Source organism: Acanthaster planci, linkage group LG02 (assembly GCF_054643075.1).
Source record: "Acanthaster planci isolate LZ-2023a linkage group LG02, COTS_SCS, whole genome shotgun sequence".
NCBI lineage: Eukaryota > Metazoa > Echinodermata > Asteroidea > Valvatida > Acanthasteridae > Acanthaster > Acanthaster planci.
In genome coordinates this window covers 3,361,399-3,378,948 of record NC_141778.1, presented here as the reverse complement: position 1 = coordinate 3,378,948, position 17,550 = coordinate 3,361,399, and the positions used below count along the sequence as shown (strand labels likewise).

General features: G+C 43.9%; 1 protein-coding gene across 7 annotated transcripts; it reads right to left on the bottom strand.

Annotated features, from left to right (window-relative positions):
• Positions 1-1,092: 1,092 nt before the first annotated feature.
• Positions 1,093-17,029, bottom strand: LOC110975263 (protein FAM167B-like). Of its 7 annotated transcripts, none has more exons than XM_022227587.2 (3): positions 16,600-17,029; positions 3,231-3,722; positions 1,093-2,694 (listed from the first exon to the last, which is right to left on the bottom strand). In XM_022227587.2, the coding sequence occupies exons 2-3, from the start codon at positions 3,714-3,716 to the stop codon at positions 2,416-2,418; spliced, it is 765 nt and encodes a 254-aa protein (XP_022083279.1). In that variant the 5' UTR covers positions 3,717-3,722; positions 16,600-17,029; the 3' UTR covers positions 1,093-2,415. The 7 variants fall into 7 exon arrangements, with proteins under 7 accessions (XP_022083279.1, XP_022083284.1, XP_022083286.1 ...); XM_022227592.2 differs by lacking the exon at positions 16,600-17,029 and adding an exon at positions 8,863-9,242; XM_022227594.2 differs by lacking the exon at positions 16,600-17,029 and adding an exon at positions 6,782-6,929.
• Between the last annotated feature and the right edge of the window lie 521 nt (positions 17,030-17,550).

The following is a 17,550-nucleotide window of genomic DNA, read 5'->3' as shown; positions in this document are numbered from 1 at the left end:
CATCTTACCTCAGTTGTTACAGAAATTATGTGACTCGTTTCGAATGCTGCTGGGCTCAAGCAATTTCAGTGCGTCAATGTTGATCACAAGAATAATCCTTTCCACACCCCGTGCCTTTTTGTAATCCTGCTAAATGCAACCAAATCCAGTACCGGTACTTCTGCAGTGTGAATCCTGCGACAAAATGCAACAATGGTTAAATGGGGGGGGCAGTTCATCGCTTGATTTATCAGTCCACGCATGCGTACGCGACATTTTGCTTGACGCAATACAGGGTGTCTATTTCTGCAGTTTGGGTGTGGTTGCATTTAGCAAGATTCAAAAGCCCCCTGGTTACATAGTTGTGCTTAGCTTTCCACTGAAATTGGAATGAACATGTGTTTGAGTGCAAATCGTTTTCAGCTGATAGCCGCATAGACGCACTAACCAGGCGTTTTGTCCGGAGGTTTGCAGACGGAATGCAATGAAGGAAGTATAAACATCAGTTATCGATAATCCGATCAGTACAACCATACAGTTATTGCCCGCCAAGCACTATCTCTTTGGTGGTATCTCCTTTTGCAGAACGTAATCATTTCCTTTGTCTGGGTGTCTGCCCAAGGCCTGTGCTGTGTTGTTCATGGGCCTCGCCTGTCACTCCATACTTTGACAGAAATCACTGTTACGTTTGCCATTGTTGGTAGTATAGTCCTTGCAGACCTATTTGACCCGGTGCAACACATTTGTGGCGAATTTTGCCTAATGAAAATTAAAATGTGTGCGCTGTTGATGTGATATTATTGCACAAATATTATGCAAGGAAGTTGAAAAACATCGTTATTTTCCGGCCGGTATATGGTCCGACACTGTGATATCCCGGTGGGCATGCGTTGAACTGATGCACCGAAATATACAGCGTCGTTTGGGAGGAATGTTCTCTGAATAAGCCTATGTTCAGCGAACTGGAATTGGAAACTCCCGCCCACTCTCCAAAATTATCGCTGGAATGAATGCATATCTACATCGTTTTGGAAAGCGTAGGCCTATATAAAACGTGACCATTATACAGTGCGTAAAACGCTTATAAGGGAATGAATGTATGCTTGGCCGGTCTTAAACGATCAGCTAAGGATTTTATGAATAACTAAAAGTACAATGTGCTAAACAAATGTGCATAATAAACCACAATCTCTTCCGTTTTTAATTGTGATGTTTTCAAGTTGTTTGAGGACGAAGTGTGTATAACCCAAACATGGTTGTCCTTTTCGTGTCATGAGCGTGCTTTCTTTAACAAGATTACTTGGCTGAACTATACGCGTGCCATCGCTTGGAAAAAATAGGATACCCAAGACGACCAGCATTGACTGTTTTTGAATTCATTTCTGAAATATTGACTCTGGAATACAGCATCTTGAATGTACTTCACAACATCAGTAGGTAGCGCCTCCGAAGAAGTAACATTTTTATTTGTAATAAAATAAAAAACGTCAAAATAATATGGACTGTAATGCATAACAAGCAACCGTGTACGTTAGACGCAAGTCACTGCTTTCGTCATTTCGCATTTTAATGCTTACTGTCTCTCGAGCTGTCACCAAATATTTTGGTATATAAAACGATTTAATGTGAATTTGTTAGGAATGTTTAAGAAAAGTGATTAGTGTACACAGTTTTAGCTTTTTTGAGAACCCGTAGGCCTACGTGTCCTTCGTGGACCACAGAAGGAAACAGAAAATTACGATATGCAGTCATAAGTTAGTTTCTTTCACCTTGGTTTGAATCACACTTCAAGGCAGATGAGAAGTATGTCACGTGCTTCCCGCCAGCTACTCCAATTGACCGAATATACATGTAATGCGGTATTAAGGTGTATATGAACAGTACAGTGAGAGTTACAACTCCTTTATATTTGGATGCCATTAAACACCAACCGTATATCGTAGACCAAATGTCTTGAGTTTTTGCCGCTGGCCAAATTGTCACTTAAAGTTTTGTCCCGCTGTTGGTTGTGGCTCGCTGGCTGTGGAATTATAACATTCAATACAGTTACCTCTAAGGTCGTGGTAATCATAAACTTTTCGGTCCTGAAAAAAGACGTGATTAGTCCATCGTCAGCCGTAATATCAATCACAATTTGCAGTCATTAAAATCTGACATGTTAATCGTCAGCTTTTGTGAGTGTCTTATCACTTAGTGCAGGTTCCAAGTCTAGTAAATTCAGCAGTACCTATACATCTGTACAAGATGGAGGACTTGTCTCCATTGGCTGCTCCAAGAAGCTGTTTCCGTTGGCCGCTTGAACATCAGAAACGTAGGGTAACTACATGTACATGTACATGCTATTTGAACCGGTTTTTCTCATTAACGTCGCATCTCATGGACGGTACAAAGTTCCTTTAGTCGATTATCAATAACGGGCTGGACGAGTCGGTGCCGTCAACACAGTGAGAATCTCCTGGCGAACAGGTTCAGCCGCGTCACGCCGACGTCCTTGAGCGGCTTCTCCAGGGCCAGCAACACGCCGTTGCCCCGGAAGGGCGGGTCGCACAGGGCCGGCTGGAGCTGCGAGTCGCGGTCCTCCTGGGCACACTCGGTGGCCGTGTCGATCAGCTCCCGGTGCTCGTGGCAGCTTTTCTGCAATCGCAGCTGCTGGATTTCTGAGCGGAGGCGCATCAGCTGGATGGCCAGCCGGTGGTCCTGGGATTTCATCTCGATCTACAAAAAAAAGGGGGGAGGGGCAATGACATTGAACTTTCAGACATAAAACTTTGCGCTGGGGATCTATGAAAACGGGTTCGTGATGGAACTGTGAGAATACTAGTCCAGTGTGGTGAGGTTTGATCCTTGCTCGGCTTCACCCTCCATGAAATATCAACAAGCGCGTCTTAGCTTAGTCAGTTGTGTGGGGAAGGGGGTGTTTGCAATAGAAGTCGATGGTAAGCTGATTGAATTCCAACTTGTGTGAGCCGTCAAGTGAACTTCGCTCAACTCTCAAAGGAATCGTGCAGCATAATGCTTGACAACCTCCTTCTGAACTCTTACATGGATGGTTGTATTTGTCGGTAACCTGACTTTTGACGATATTAGACTTAAAGAAAAGTATAGTTACGTGGAGCCTACTATGTAGAGAAAAACGTTCTCGTGAACGTGTAATGGACAGATAAAGCAGTTCTTTGTTTTACAGTAGCCAAATGAAAAGGAGAAATAGCTTGTAAACCAAGTAATTTTCGTCTGGAATGTTTGTCGCTCACCAGTTCATTTCGCACCCACTGTATTTTTTCCTCCAGACAGTCCCGTCTCTGCTTGAAAGTCCTCCAATCGTCGCTCCTGTCCTGGCATCGCTTCTTCGCGGTCAAGTTCCCGTTCAAGTCCCGCAGCTTGGGCAAGTTGGCGCACCACTCGACGTACGACGGCCGCCGGGTGCTGAGCCGCAGCCGCGTGGCCATGGACTTGAGCTTGGCCAGCTCGTCTTCGTGCTCCGACGACTTCTCGCCGCCGCACGGGGCGCTGGGCGGCGTGTACTCCGGCGACAGAAGGTTGGAGGGGCTGCACAGCGAGGTCGCGGTCCACAGCCCGCAGGGGCCGTCGGTCGTCGAAGGGTCAGCTTCGTCTATGGTCGCAAGGTCGGAGGACGCGCCTCGTTTCTGGTAGACCCCCTCGCGGGGACTTGTTGGGGGTGAAATGGTTATGGAAGGGATGGCGTACGGAGACATAGCTTGCGATGGGCCCATAATCATGGCAAACTGTGAAAAAATAAGATGTCAATACCATTAAATCCAAACTCATAAAGGAAAAAAAGTTCTTCAGACGAATCCGTTGTTGTGGTTACCCAGCGCTCAATATTCCTGATGGCCCCCTCAATGGCGAATGGTAATGTGATAACTCTTGTCCGGAGAAAGTCTTTCGTGGCAGTCGTTTGAACAAAACCAAACACAATATATGTATTCTGCCGTCGAAAGGGCTATCGCTTGTCTATATTCCTAAATTTATAATTGCCTACATCATTCCAGAAGCCATGTAAGGCATACGGCGCTTTCTCCTTGTTTAGGACTTGCATGTAATACTGTTGTTTCTTTTTTTGCGGTACATGCGCATGCGTGTAATAAACGTGAACACTCCCAATAAGTCGGTAGCAAACATCTCAACGGTCGTTAATAGTTTACTTTCATTTACTCGACCTTAGACCCCTATAATCGATGTACACAGACTCATCCGATTTGACGTCATAACTATGGTGGCACCGTACTCGCATGCACATTCTTACAGCTTGACGCGCGTGTATTTGGCAAACCAGGACATCCGATGAGTCGAAGAGGCAATTGAACGCGCGTGTACCACCGGTCCACCAGCGTTGTGTCACCGCAGTAATGGCTTCGCCTCATGGTTGCCGAATTACACGGTACGTCCCAGTTTAAGTACTCGAGTTGAGTAACGTGTCTACATAATCGTACGACGAGTGTTTTACTCAAGTACCCATTTATTTCCTCGATGGAACTTTCACCAAACATTTTCCAACAGCATGCATGATACCGTACCCTAGTGCAAAGGAACTCAGAGTTATGTTAATCAATTTCAGACATGTATGTCAGTGCTCCATGGCAGGAAGTCACACAACAGACTCTAGCACCAGTGCACCATTTGAAAAGATGTGTGAAGTGTTACCGTAAGCCTCTGGTGAACAGGACAACACAAACACACCTGACCAACCGCTCTGAAATCTCTTCTCCCGGGGGAGAGGTGACTACATCCCGTGGGCAACCAGCCGTTTGGCCGCGGCAGGTGCTGTATTCGTGCGAGGTCTTCCGTGGGCGATGCGACACCTCAAGACAGTTGAAAAGCACTATACAGCGTCGTCTCGTGCAGACTCATTTAAACACGCGCATGCTAGAGAGCCGGTAATCTGAATGCGGCACATATCACTCGGGTTCAACACTAAGTGGTGATGGTCTTGCGCTTTGCTTTAAATGCAACAAGAGAGACATGTCCTTACCAGTGACCAGAAGAATGGATCAAAATACAGACGTCATAATCGGATGCACATACGCAATCTGGAGGCCATTCCACTCTGCGTTTGATTATGCAGACTGTAACATGCACTGTTTGTGTCATGCCGAGAAAGCAAGGCCTTGCGCTTTCGGCCTCAAGGCTCGATTTCATGTAACAAGGAGAACTGCTTCGGGATTATCGAGAAAACAACCTCTTGGCAAACAAAATGACGAAGTGAAGGCGGACAATAGAATCGACCCAGCGTGACGAAACCTCCAAGTGTTGTCTCGCCAAGTGACCGATTTCCAAAGACCCGCACAACAAACGATACTCGGAACACTTGCTAAACTTTTTCCTCTGCCATTGTGACCACAGTCGGCATCTGCTGGTGATAGAAGCGCGTTTCTCGAAAGTCAAGGTTTTCCTTGCCAAAAAAAAGGGTAATAGGAAATCTGAGCCGAATTATTGTATTTCGGAGTTTATGTAGAACCGAAATGTCAGTTACCTCCTGAGAACCGTGCACAGAAAACAGTTTTGTGGAAATACCTAGTATCGTGACTGCCTTTTGTACCTGAACTGCAGGCTGTTTAATAATCCAAATACTATATGCCCTATTGTTGCTCTGCATTGTTACCTCGAAATGGTGTTTGGGGTGTTATGGAAGTTCTGAAAAAAAAACAAACTTTAAGGCCTGCTAGAAAATGTTTTCAAGTAGGCGACGTGTCCTCTCCTGAGGACCTTAGAATTTGGCTTGAAGCCGAATACATTGGCACTCGCACATCACATTAAAGTCAACTTTTCGAGATGAAAGTAAGTTTGCAATTCGACGATTTAAATCGCTTAAAATGTTTTAAACTTTCATTCAAAAATCACGTCAGAGAAACTTTTTCTTTTTGGGTGTCTGAATTTAACATACCGATACCTTCAAAACATTTAGACACAACCCAAATTGGGTCATTTTGTCTTCGCACTTATATCGTGAAATTGGAATACCAAAGATGTGTAGACTTATTCAATAAAGTCTCTCGAAATGTTACATAAGGCATACAAGTGTTGGCAAGTACAAGAGTTTTATCCCAATTGAAAAAGCAAAGACAATGATCTTTAATCGTCTTGATTTATCATTGAAATTTGCATAAACGGTTTATTCATACCAAGAGTGTGTGTACGCCGTACAGGTATACTGCACTTTATAGCAGACTTAGGTGCACTTTATGGCAGACTTTGGTGTTTGATTAGAAATAAACAGCTCAACGTGTCACAAACTTAGCCTCAGCAGTGGATCCTTTAGTCATCACATTGTGTTTCTTGTCTTGAACTTCGGGACCAAAAGCCTTCTGGACAACTCATACAAAGATCGATTTTAAAAATCGATTTAAATAAAAACATCTGATTTAAATTTTTTTTAATCGTGATTTTTAACAACCGTGAATGGTCCACGGTGTACATTGTTCCTTTTTGGGGAATCTCATAAGATAACGCACATAGAAAATATTTGGATCAAATGCATCACAGCTCACCTGAACTAAAAGATGGGTGCCTCGGTTTTTTGCGCTCTACTAAAACATCCCACTGCCAGTCGGACGGGATTGCATACCTGGTCCTGTTTTGATGAAGACCAGGCCGTTAGTTTTGAGGCTTTTATTGGGTGACTTAGCGCTCCACTAATCCTCGAATGATGTATTGACTGTGAGACGGTTTCACCCTTGGAATGACCACTCCTTGAGTTTTTGACCGACCTTACACACACGGGGCTGGCTTGGTTGAGGAACGCAGATCGAGGATAACCTCACAGAAACGACCTAACAACACGCACCTGAGCTGTGCAATTCCGCCAGGAGATAATTTTAGTCCCTGCTTTCCTGTTGATCCTCCTGATGGTGTAGTCAGTAAAGTTATCACTTCCGACTTGTCTGGGTTGTTTGTGCCCACCGGAATAAAAGGACGTGGTCCTATCTGTGCTGGCATACAAAATTCTGACGATGCCAGTTACTCAGCAGTGAGGAATGTAAAGCATCGCTGAGGTTATCGGTTCCTGGAACCGTGCAACCCACAAGAGATGTCTGGCGTTAGCGCAGACCTGACCACTTTCTAGGCTTGCAATCACCTTGTTAATCTGTCATAGCTACGAGCATACACGTATTTTAAAATTGAGAAGGGGGCGGGAGCATATGTTATTGTGATCTACTGTGAAAAATCTACGCTCACGTATATTTTGATGTTTGGCGATTCCTCTCCCAATGTCAGTTTTCACACTTTAAAGGTGATACACGAGGGAAAAAGTTGAAAACTTCGGATGTTTTAGGGCAGTGAGGATTATGAAGTTTGAATTGTTTGTGTGTATATGGCAGATTGTTTGTCTTCTGCCTGGGTTTTTGAAAGGTAAATGACAATTCAAAGTGCTGGGGGTTTGTCCTCCAAGAAAGTTGGTGAACACTTTGCTAGGTATAGCCTTTTTTGCAGAGCAGCTCTGTGAATTTGAACGAAGTACACGTTTCTTCGATAGAATCAGGCGACGAAAATGTGTTGGTAAAATCAGGATTCGATGACTGATCATTCACGGAGAGGTACCGGTAGACGGTGGACCCAAATGAGCGCGACTCATCGTCATCAAGAGGGAACTGAGGAGGACGTGCTGATGCTACGGGAGTCTATGATGGCCATGCAAGCCCACAGCGGACAAAACTTAAAATAACAGCTCTTCATTTCATATCCTTAACACCAACGTATATTAATTAATACTGTTTTCTCCGTGCTTGTCCGAGAGTTTGTGAAAAAAATGTGGAAAATTTCTCAAATTTACTCGGATGGGACTCGAAACCGCGGCCTGTGGTTTCGCAGTACCCGCTTCTACATCTGACTCGGACCGGTCAGCCGATCCCAGCAAGCTTGGTGGTCGAGCGGTTAAGATGCTGCACTAATAAGCCGGATTGACTCCCACCCGAGTAAGCTTTTTTTTCCCCACAAACTCTCGGACAAGCGCTGGGAAAACAGGGTTATTTTATATACGTCGGTGTAAGGGCAAAACCTGTACTTATAAAGAGATAATTACGAAGTGAGCTGTCCTCCCCAAATTCATAGCTCTACCTTTATTAATGCCGGGAACTGATGTTACTGGTATATAACACATTCATTGGATGCATCAACTACACTTTTGGCTCCATACTGTGTGGTTCAAAATTCTACGCAAACATCCCATATGACAACGATGGTCATCCAAACTCTTCCGTCGGGACCCTATCCCGATGCTCAACTCCTCCGCGTCGTGGTTGCTGCTGGAGCAACGGGCTGACAACACGCACTGGCCTATGAGGTGGCTCCTCGTGCAGTTTGTTGGTCATATTCAGGTAACGGGGGAATCTTGCTCATCAGACATCGATCTTAACAACAACATGACCCATCAAAACCCACAACAGTCTGCGAATCACCATTAACAGCTAAGTCGACCGTCGTCACTATTGTTATGACATCCCGATGTACGTAGACAGACCCGCCCGCTGATCGGATGTAGAACCCCCAAGCGCTACCACATTTCACCGGGGAAACCAACCCGAAAGAACTTTGAAGCCCCGTGCTATTAATGACCCCGACTGAAAAAAAAAGTTTCCAAGTTTGAAGATCCGAGTTGAAGAAAAGCCATCAGACACATGCTACTAGACAAAATATAAGCTGGATATTTTGTACATGGACACTTTTTTGGTAGAGAAAAACAACTGATTCTGAGGATTAAATTACCATGAAATCCTCTCTTCAAAGTTCGCGTTCATTTAAAGTTTGTAGAAGTAAAACCATTTTGGTACAGAACTTGGCTTTGGGTGTAACTTCTGAAAGATAACCCCCGTTATTTTGCATGGTAAACCCTTGAGTAACTTGCAATCTGCTAGAACATTTACGTACCTATTACGACTGCAGTTCTACTTTTAGTTGTAAAGCGTCTGCCGTTTAAACAAGTGAAGTCTACATCCACCGGTTGACGACGGCGGGTCCTCGACAGAGACTAAACAACTGACTTAAAGTCGTGCGGCAAAACCGGCAAACGGTGTATTTCCCGGTAGGGTTGTGCCTGTCGCTGGTGTCGGATTGGTCGAATCTCTTGAGTGATGTAGACGTGGGTCGAGTCATCGAGGGTGCTAATAAATCTATTCCCATTCTATGCACCAACAGAGTGGCTCTGAGGTAGGCGTATCACATGTGCATGAATCCGGATGAAGATGCAAGTCAAAAGTTGAGGCAGCGTCCATGTATGGTTTCTTTTGGAGTACGTATATCCCGCTTCATGAGTGATGTAGGTTTTAGCGAGATAGGGACTTTTGGATAAAATAGGAAGAGAAACATTTTAGTTGCTACAGTAGTTTGAAACGGAGCTTAAGATGGCGTAATTTTTCTCGTCAAATACGGATCTATTGTTTCAAATGGTAATACGCGTCCGTCAATTTATATATCGGCTCGAAATACGTCTAAGGATGAGTTCGTAAGTCGGCACAGCTCAAAAAGCAAGTAGATTGAGTAAGACTTAAACGGAACAATGCGGGAACGGCAGCCTCACGAGGCCACACCGTCTCCACCTTAATCCCACATCTTTGTGTCGGGTCTCCCTGTTTATCCTGTACACCCGCGTCTTCTTTCTCTCCCTGCCTGTATTTGGACAGGAAAACGGGTCAGGCTTGTTGCTCCTTTCAAGTTTCTCTGGCTCGGGGATGAGTACACTGCTCCGATTTTCCACTCAAGATATCGAGTTAAGCCAGGAGAACAAAACTTTGGACAGGGGTAGCTTGTCGTATCACCATGATACGATGAAGCTAGTCTGGGCTGATGGGCATTAAGGGGTATTGGTTGACGAAGTCAATTTGTCATGGCTGGATTGCCGTTTGAAACTCTTGTTCGAAATTCATGTGCTTTTTTTGGCATGCTTTAATTAATTGAAACATATTATGAAACGTCGGCATTCCCTCTGGTAAAAAGGTCCTCTAATTAGCAAAAAGTGAAAGGGTGAATTGAATTCATCAATTCGTCCTTACTTTTTATGAGATTGGTTGGGCCACAGTCAACCGTCCACATTCTGTTCCGGCTTAATGAGCACGCACATGCTCAACAAGGAAGCCGAGAAGAATCACAGTACACAGCCAGAGCTAATGAAGGGTGCCTTAAAGAGTGTAGAGAAATTGAACAGCTTCTTAAGAAGCTTAACGGGACCGATTGTTTGCGAAGGTAACCCGAGTGCTTAGCAACCCCTGTGCTTGCATGGCCTTTACTAGTCAGAGTGCGCCTGCGCGGACACCATTTTCTGCCAGACGAAGCATTAACCAATCACGGAGAAGAAAATAAGCACAAAGCGAAGGTGTCCAATTGTCCATGCTTGGATTTGTGTATGGAATTGACATTAACAGGTGGCGGTGCCATCAGCATTTTCAAGTTATTTTCAATTCAAATTGGATCACTCTGTGGGCACGTGATGCAGTCCTCCGATTGAGCATGCGCTGTGCAGAATGTATTGACCAAAGATTCACTTGCGTGGTAAATAAGCCACTTGCGAGTTAAATTTGAATAAAATCTGGTACACTGTGTTATTTGATTGCATAGAAACGTCACAATTTAAATTCCCCAGACTAAAGACACCGTTGCTATACCTCGTGATTCTGGGCAAGCTTTTGCATAGCGACCACCATCTCTAAAATGGACTAGTTCCTTTGTGCTGTTCTTATCCATTGAGAACAGTGTATTGTTGCAAGGCGTCTCTGATGTCACTAAGCAAAAGCTTGCCCCGAATCACGAGGTATAGCAACAGTGGTTTTAGTATGGAGAATTCTAGTTGTTATGTTCACGTGGATTTAAAGAACTCAGTGTACCAGATTTTATTTAAATTTAACTCGCAAATGGCTTATTCAGCCCTGGCTGGTCCTGAGCACGCAGAATCTGGCAGAACGTGCGCAGTTGTCAGCTCTATTTCCGGGGATAGCGTACCCAGCCCGTGTGTTGTCCATTCTAACGCGCAGATTACCTGCTGATGGACTCACCCTTGTACGGCTTCCCTTAAAAAGTAGGCCTATCACTGAGATAGATTGAATTGAGGCTGTATTGGAATGTAACGGTGTAAGCGTCATTCAGCTCATCTGCACGGCACATTGGTTCGTGACTATGGGTTTTTTTCGAGCGTTCCAACTAACATTGTGGTCCGTAATAGGCTCCTACCGATTGATGTATAGGCTGAAAGGGTAAACATCTTGAGCTTTGAGGTATGCACCTTTGATGGTTAAATGAAACAAAACAAAATGACCAAATTGTTGGGTAAAAGAACGAGATTTTGTTCCTTCTGGAATGTTTTAAAGGTATCTTTTCATGACGGGCACTGATTTCAGCTGAGAGTTAGGAACCATAGAAAGACAGGCTAATGACAATTTGGGGACCTTTTCAGTGTATTTTCAACGGCTAGGTGTTTTTAATTGAATTTGAGTCGATTTTTCCAGACCATTCTGCTCCAAACCCGAAAGTGTTTTCTGCGACTGTATAAACAAATGTCAGTGTGCAAAGTGACAGATCTGTCGATTCTTTCATTTAAGGCTGGCCATCCATGGTTAGCGACCACTTAAATCAGCGAGACGACAAAACCCCGACCAATCAAGTTGCCATTTTTAGAGACCACGGGTAATAAAAGTGGTCCAGTAACAGGTCCACCAAGAATGGCGTGCGGGTAGTAAACACCAAATTGGTTGGGGAATAACAAAATGCTGATCTGGTATACGTTAAAGATTCATATCTGAAGCATGTCACCTGATTCGTTGTTCGAGAGCTGCAGTTAAGTGGGCCAGGGCGCGTTTTTTTTATTACAAAACTGTCTGGGGATGATGCACCATTCCTTTTTTACAGGAAAATAGGTCTTGAGTAGAGACTACTCTTGAGGACTTGTGGAAGAGACACGATTTAAGCTTCTATTCAAGTGGGGTGTCCCCAGCGTGTTGTGTAAAAGAAAATTTTGCGAACGGGGCCAGGCCTACGCCGTGGGACAGGTCGTCTCTTCTGCGTCTGTAATATCTAGAGAGAACAAAAATCGCGATTTGAGTGTCCTCTCCGACTATAATACCAGTTTGTGCTCATACTGACGAAAATTGGACGCATTTTCTTTGCGCTGTGTGCACACGAACCAGTGTGGACACAAACCAGTGTACGCACGGATCATTGTGCGCATGCGCGATCCGGTTTCTGTGACGTTACTTCAATGAACCCACTCCTACTACTATGGAGCGTCAAAAGTGGACAACCCCATTTTCTGCTAGTAGATTTTCGGAATTTTCATGCAACTTGTTTTTCCATCTCTATATAGCCGATTTTGTGAAAAGATCGGGCCTTTTTACGTTAAGGATGTGCGTTTTATGGGAGTATAGAGGGGAATATTATTCTGAAGGAAATTATTGAAAATAATACGTGCAGGATTGACAAAAGTATGAACTGATTACAGTGGAAGTTACTTGGAGTGCCATAAGTGAACAACCCATTTTTTTTATATTCAGATATAAAATTGTTATATAATCCACCATCCATGTATTTCACAGTACATGCATATGACGACTGCTCTGGGCCGTCACTTGCAAGTTTGTGTTTCATTGCGTTAACATCTTTTCACATTGTCACTTTGAATTATTTGTCTTAATGGTAATGACCCAGGCCTCCATTATATAACTGCCCACTCGTATTTGATGACTCGAACAAAGATTTTAATGATGAATATTAAATTAAATTTTTGATGTCATATCAGTGACCGACTGGTGTACTAGCTGAAAGGTTTATTTTCGTCGTGGCTATCCGTTTTTGTGATTAGAATTATTGAATGAATTCGTGTTTTGGAATTTGTGGGGTGTCAAAATTAATTCAGCAAGACAGTTCAAGTTGCAGTTTAATGTTTACCATTTGTACTTTCTATATTTTTCCCCTTTTTGAAACTCTTGGTTCACGTATACAGCACTTATAGCTTCTTCTCTTGGCATGACTTTTTTCTATTCTAACCTTTGTCAAATTCAATTATTCTACTGGAATGGACACAATGGTTTATTACAGCTAGTATCGTTAAGGGGACACATATCACCATGCGCTCATTTATTTAAAATGGAAATTCTCGACGGCAAGCCGCCAGCGTCGTTCTAATTACACTGTGCGCTGGGAACTTTGTAAGTTTGCAGTATACCATAAAGGACTGTCAGGCTTTGGGCGGCCCCTTTCCATTTGCAAGTTTCTCTATAGGAATCGTCCACATTTTCTTCCAAGCTTTAATTGTTCACTTTGGGATCACCCCACCGTCGTCAAGGTAAAATCTAAATTTCTGCTAGAAGAAAATTGGGTTTTCTGAAAAGGGGTGGTGCAACTTCAATAAACCCGAAAATCTACTGACAGAAAATGAGAAAATGGGGTTGTCCTCTTTTGGAGCATCAAATCAAATTTGCTAGTGGAAATTTGAAGTTTTTGGTTGTCCACTTTTGACGCACCAAGAGAGTTGTTAAAGTAAAATCCAAAGTTTTGCTGACGGAAAATTGTTTTTGAAAGTCCAAAATCCCGAAAATCTACTAGCAGAAAATGAGAAAATGGGGTTGTCCACTTTTGACGCTCCATACACTACACTACATGAAGCCGGACGTTAACGCGAAACTTGACTGTTTATTCATTGAGAGCTTGCATTGTAGGCCTAATCAGTGGTGCGCGCGCGTTTTGACAAAGTCACAACGGGATAGCCTTGGCGATGTGATTGCGACCCGTGGAGTACGTTTGAGGGCAATCCGGCCACCCAATTTGGCTGTAGGGTACAGTCCACTAATTCAAGCCCCATTGAAAAGAGTGTAAAATCAGCTCTGTTCAGGGCCCAATAATATGCACGCCAACATCCCTGAGATTTCTGAAATTCTTGTCTGGTGACTAATCTTTCAATTTCTTTTCAATTTTTTCGTGAGTTAACCAATTACATTTTTAATTATTCCCACAAAACAAAATCACCCCCCAAAAAGTGATTTTACCGAAGTCTGATTGCAGCCATTTTTCAAGTGGCAACCCTCAACTTTCTTGGGCACTTAGGACCATTTTTCAACCGTAGTATTTAGCCATTCTGCCTCATACGAAAGCTCAAAGACCCAGGGAGTTGATTTTGACAAGGATTTACACAATCTCACCGCTTTGGGGGCCAAACAATCTCCTTTTTCAAAAGATACTGTGGGGGGGCACTTTTAATGCTAATGAATTGGCCAGAAACTCTTACTCGAATTAGTGGTCTGTACCCTGTAGTGTGCATGTACCTACCCAATAGCGGTGACGACTCCAGGCCTATAAATTAGTCAGACCTGGCCCCAGTAATGACGTCAGCGCCATGTCAGATGTTAACATCGAGTCATCTGAGACCAGTAAACAATCTACCCCAAACCCGAAGAGTACTATGATAAAAATATATAGCAGGAGAACTGTGGTTTGTATTCCCGGAAATGTGATCAAAACTACGTGCGCAGGATTTCATGAAATAGAGCAAGGTCCGGTGTCATCATCAGGCGTGGACTTCAAGTTCAAGAAGTTGATTCACATGCATTCCGAGAACACATGGACATACGTCTGATGATACCGGATCGAGCTTGAAGTTAGGTCAAGTGGATGAGTTTCATTCACTTTTCTTGCAGTTAAAACTGACTGTCTATGGCTTCCAGTCTTCTTGTCATTTCACAAAACATCCAGTTCATATACAGGCGCAACAACAACAGACCAAAGGCGTCTTTCCATTGTGCGTGACAACATTTTCGTCAAGCGTTGCATATCTGTCAAAATCGCTCCTGTGGCGATTTTAACGGCCGAACGCAACGCACACGGGTGTTACGTTTATGAGTCGACTTTTGTGCTCGTGAAAGTGAAACGAATGAACACATCGTTGTGCGACGCACCCAAATAACTTACACTATGGAAAGGCTCCTTAATACGAGTGGCGTACACAACCGAGTATTCAGTAAAATCCATTTTGTAAAAGATCATTTGAGGCAGAAAATTATTGGAACGTTGTGATCGGCCTAGTCTATTTTGATCTATTTTGCAGGCCTTTGACCTGAACGTTCCGGGAGTCAGGTTGGCGTGCATGGTGCTTCTTTCCTCGCCTTCCACCTCTGCGGCCCAGGTTCGATTCCTGGCTTGGTCCACATGTGGATAATTGGGTTTTCAGTCCCTACCTGATTTGGTGGGTTTTACCCAGAATATTCCTCTGGGGTTTTCCTCCCACCTCTAAAACTGTAACTGCTTCTCATTATCTCCTCTCTACAGGTGTCTTCAGGCTTGCGAGCTACAATGCGTAAAAGCACTTTTGAGGAATCCTTGCCGTCATTACCAAAATCTTTCTTCACACCCTTGCAACGTTTAAACCATTTAGAGAATACGATCATGATTCAAGATTTATTCATATTATTTTTATACAAGGACAAAGTTCCTTAAAAGATTAATATGGACCACAAGCATTGATACGGAGACCGTTAGACCCCAAAATGCCTGTATATAAAATGCCAAAAAATAAACCTTGGGATGACCTCTTGGAATTAATCTTCAAATCGTATAAGGTCACTCATAAACGAAGCTTCTACTTGTCAAGTGGACTAGACCGGCCCTACTTTCACCAAGACTGTACTTTTTTAAACAACCTTGCTGCCTGTACGCTCGAAAAACCCTGAATGCCTTTCCACATTCCACACTTTTGAAAAGTCGCTTCTGGACATTTTAAACGCTTTGGGTAAGTCTTTTTTTCAACACAGCTTGCGCCATCAAAAGCAGCAAATTGTACATAACCGCCCAATTCACGGCTTACAAATGCAGGATGTTGTTTGTCGTCCTGCTTTCTCAGATCCCTGGGGATTTAGCGGGAATGCGCGGCATCAATACCCCAGGACCATGGTGTTTCCACACAGCACTGGAGTGGAGTTCACTCGCCTCAAACACGCGGTTACTTATACACGAACTCGCGGCATCATCCGTTGAGTGCATGCCTACATCTGTATACATGAATGTTTAACATACATGTACATGTAATGATTTGGCTTAACATGTTAACAGCCTAATCATTCCGTGCAATATGCCCCTTGAGGCATTTTATTATTATTTTTTGGGATCTAAAACGCACTTTCGAAACAACACTTCAACAATCTTTTGGGATTAGGTTTCTTTTAAGGACGCAAAAATTAGACTGTCGTTTCTGCGTTTCATTCCCCCCCCCCGATCCAAGAACCTGGACATGTCACTGAGTCGATCAACTTAACGTTGAACTCTGCATGTTAATAACTATATGAGGAACCAGTGATTAGGGCGCCTGATTAGAAAATAGGTCAAAAATTTGTACGTTGAGCTTCAGGAGCAAGGAAGCGACGGCAACAAAATAAATTCTGACGAGCTGATGTATCAGTCGAAAGGAATCGAACCCTGAACAATATTACTGTCTGCAGACATCTGCAGATTACAAAGTTGGAGTATCTTATTGATAGTGGGGAATAGGCGCCATTCACGCAGAGGAAGAAGAAATGTATATCGCTGGGAAGCAATCTTGGTTAGTCATGCAGGTGCATTGTGCCTTCCCAAAAGGTAAACCCTGCTCAGGTAAATCAAGTTGGGCCTGTCACTTCCTACAGAATGAAATCTCACCGTTTAGTCGCCTTCAGTTCACCGTCTTCCTGCTCGCTAACAGACCTTCATCTGGGACCACAGCTCCGTGGGCATGGACCAACGCGCAACATGCGTTTCTTAACCATCCGGCATTTTGGAAGTACGTGCACCGTGCGTGAACGAAACGACAAATGGATGAGTGCGGCGGTCGTTTAAGGGGCCGTACCGGTACGGTATATATGCAATCGACTGAGAAAAATACTTTGCACATAATAACCTGATCCGATCGCATGGATTTTACGAGCTACTGTAATTATCGTATCGTCTCTACGTAGGTAATTACCCTCGCGTTTGGTAACTCCTCTATACCAGTCGAAAAGGGACCTCTATTTTAACGTTGTGCGCGCGTAGCTTCCTCCAGGAGGGCTCCAACTGTTCAGTCGTGGGTGAAAAGGTGTGCAATTAATCAAACGCCAGATAAATAGCGAATGATGGCATGTACAATAGCGCCCAGTTTCCAAGGGATTAGTTTTCCTGACGTCCATTGTGCGGCAGAGACGGGGCGTGACGGGGACAAAAAGGCCATGGGGGGAAGAGGCTGGGTCTGGCTGGATGGGGGCTCGCTGGATGAGCCCCATCGGTGGCGTGTCTGTTGTCACGCAAGCAGCGGGGGTGCTGTGTGATACCCACAGATCGGACCGAACAAACTTTGCAAACTCGGATTCATAGGCCCGCTCAAGCATCTTTAAACTCGGAGTTAATCCCTAAGAGATCTCACTTGTTATACTGTAACCCTTTCTGACACATAATTGTCCATCAATCGACACCACTGTGGGCCAGACCTTAACTGCATTTCTCTGTCCCATAATCTATTGGAGGGAATTGTGTTTTAATACGATTTCATTTTATGGTTACGAAGAAAAACGGAAATTTGGAATGTCTTATTAAAATCTTCAAAAAAGAAGAAATAGGCCTAGAAGCAAAAGTCTG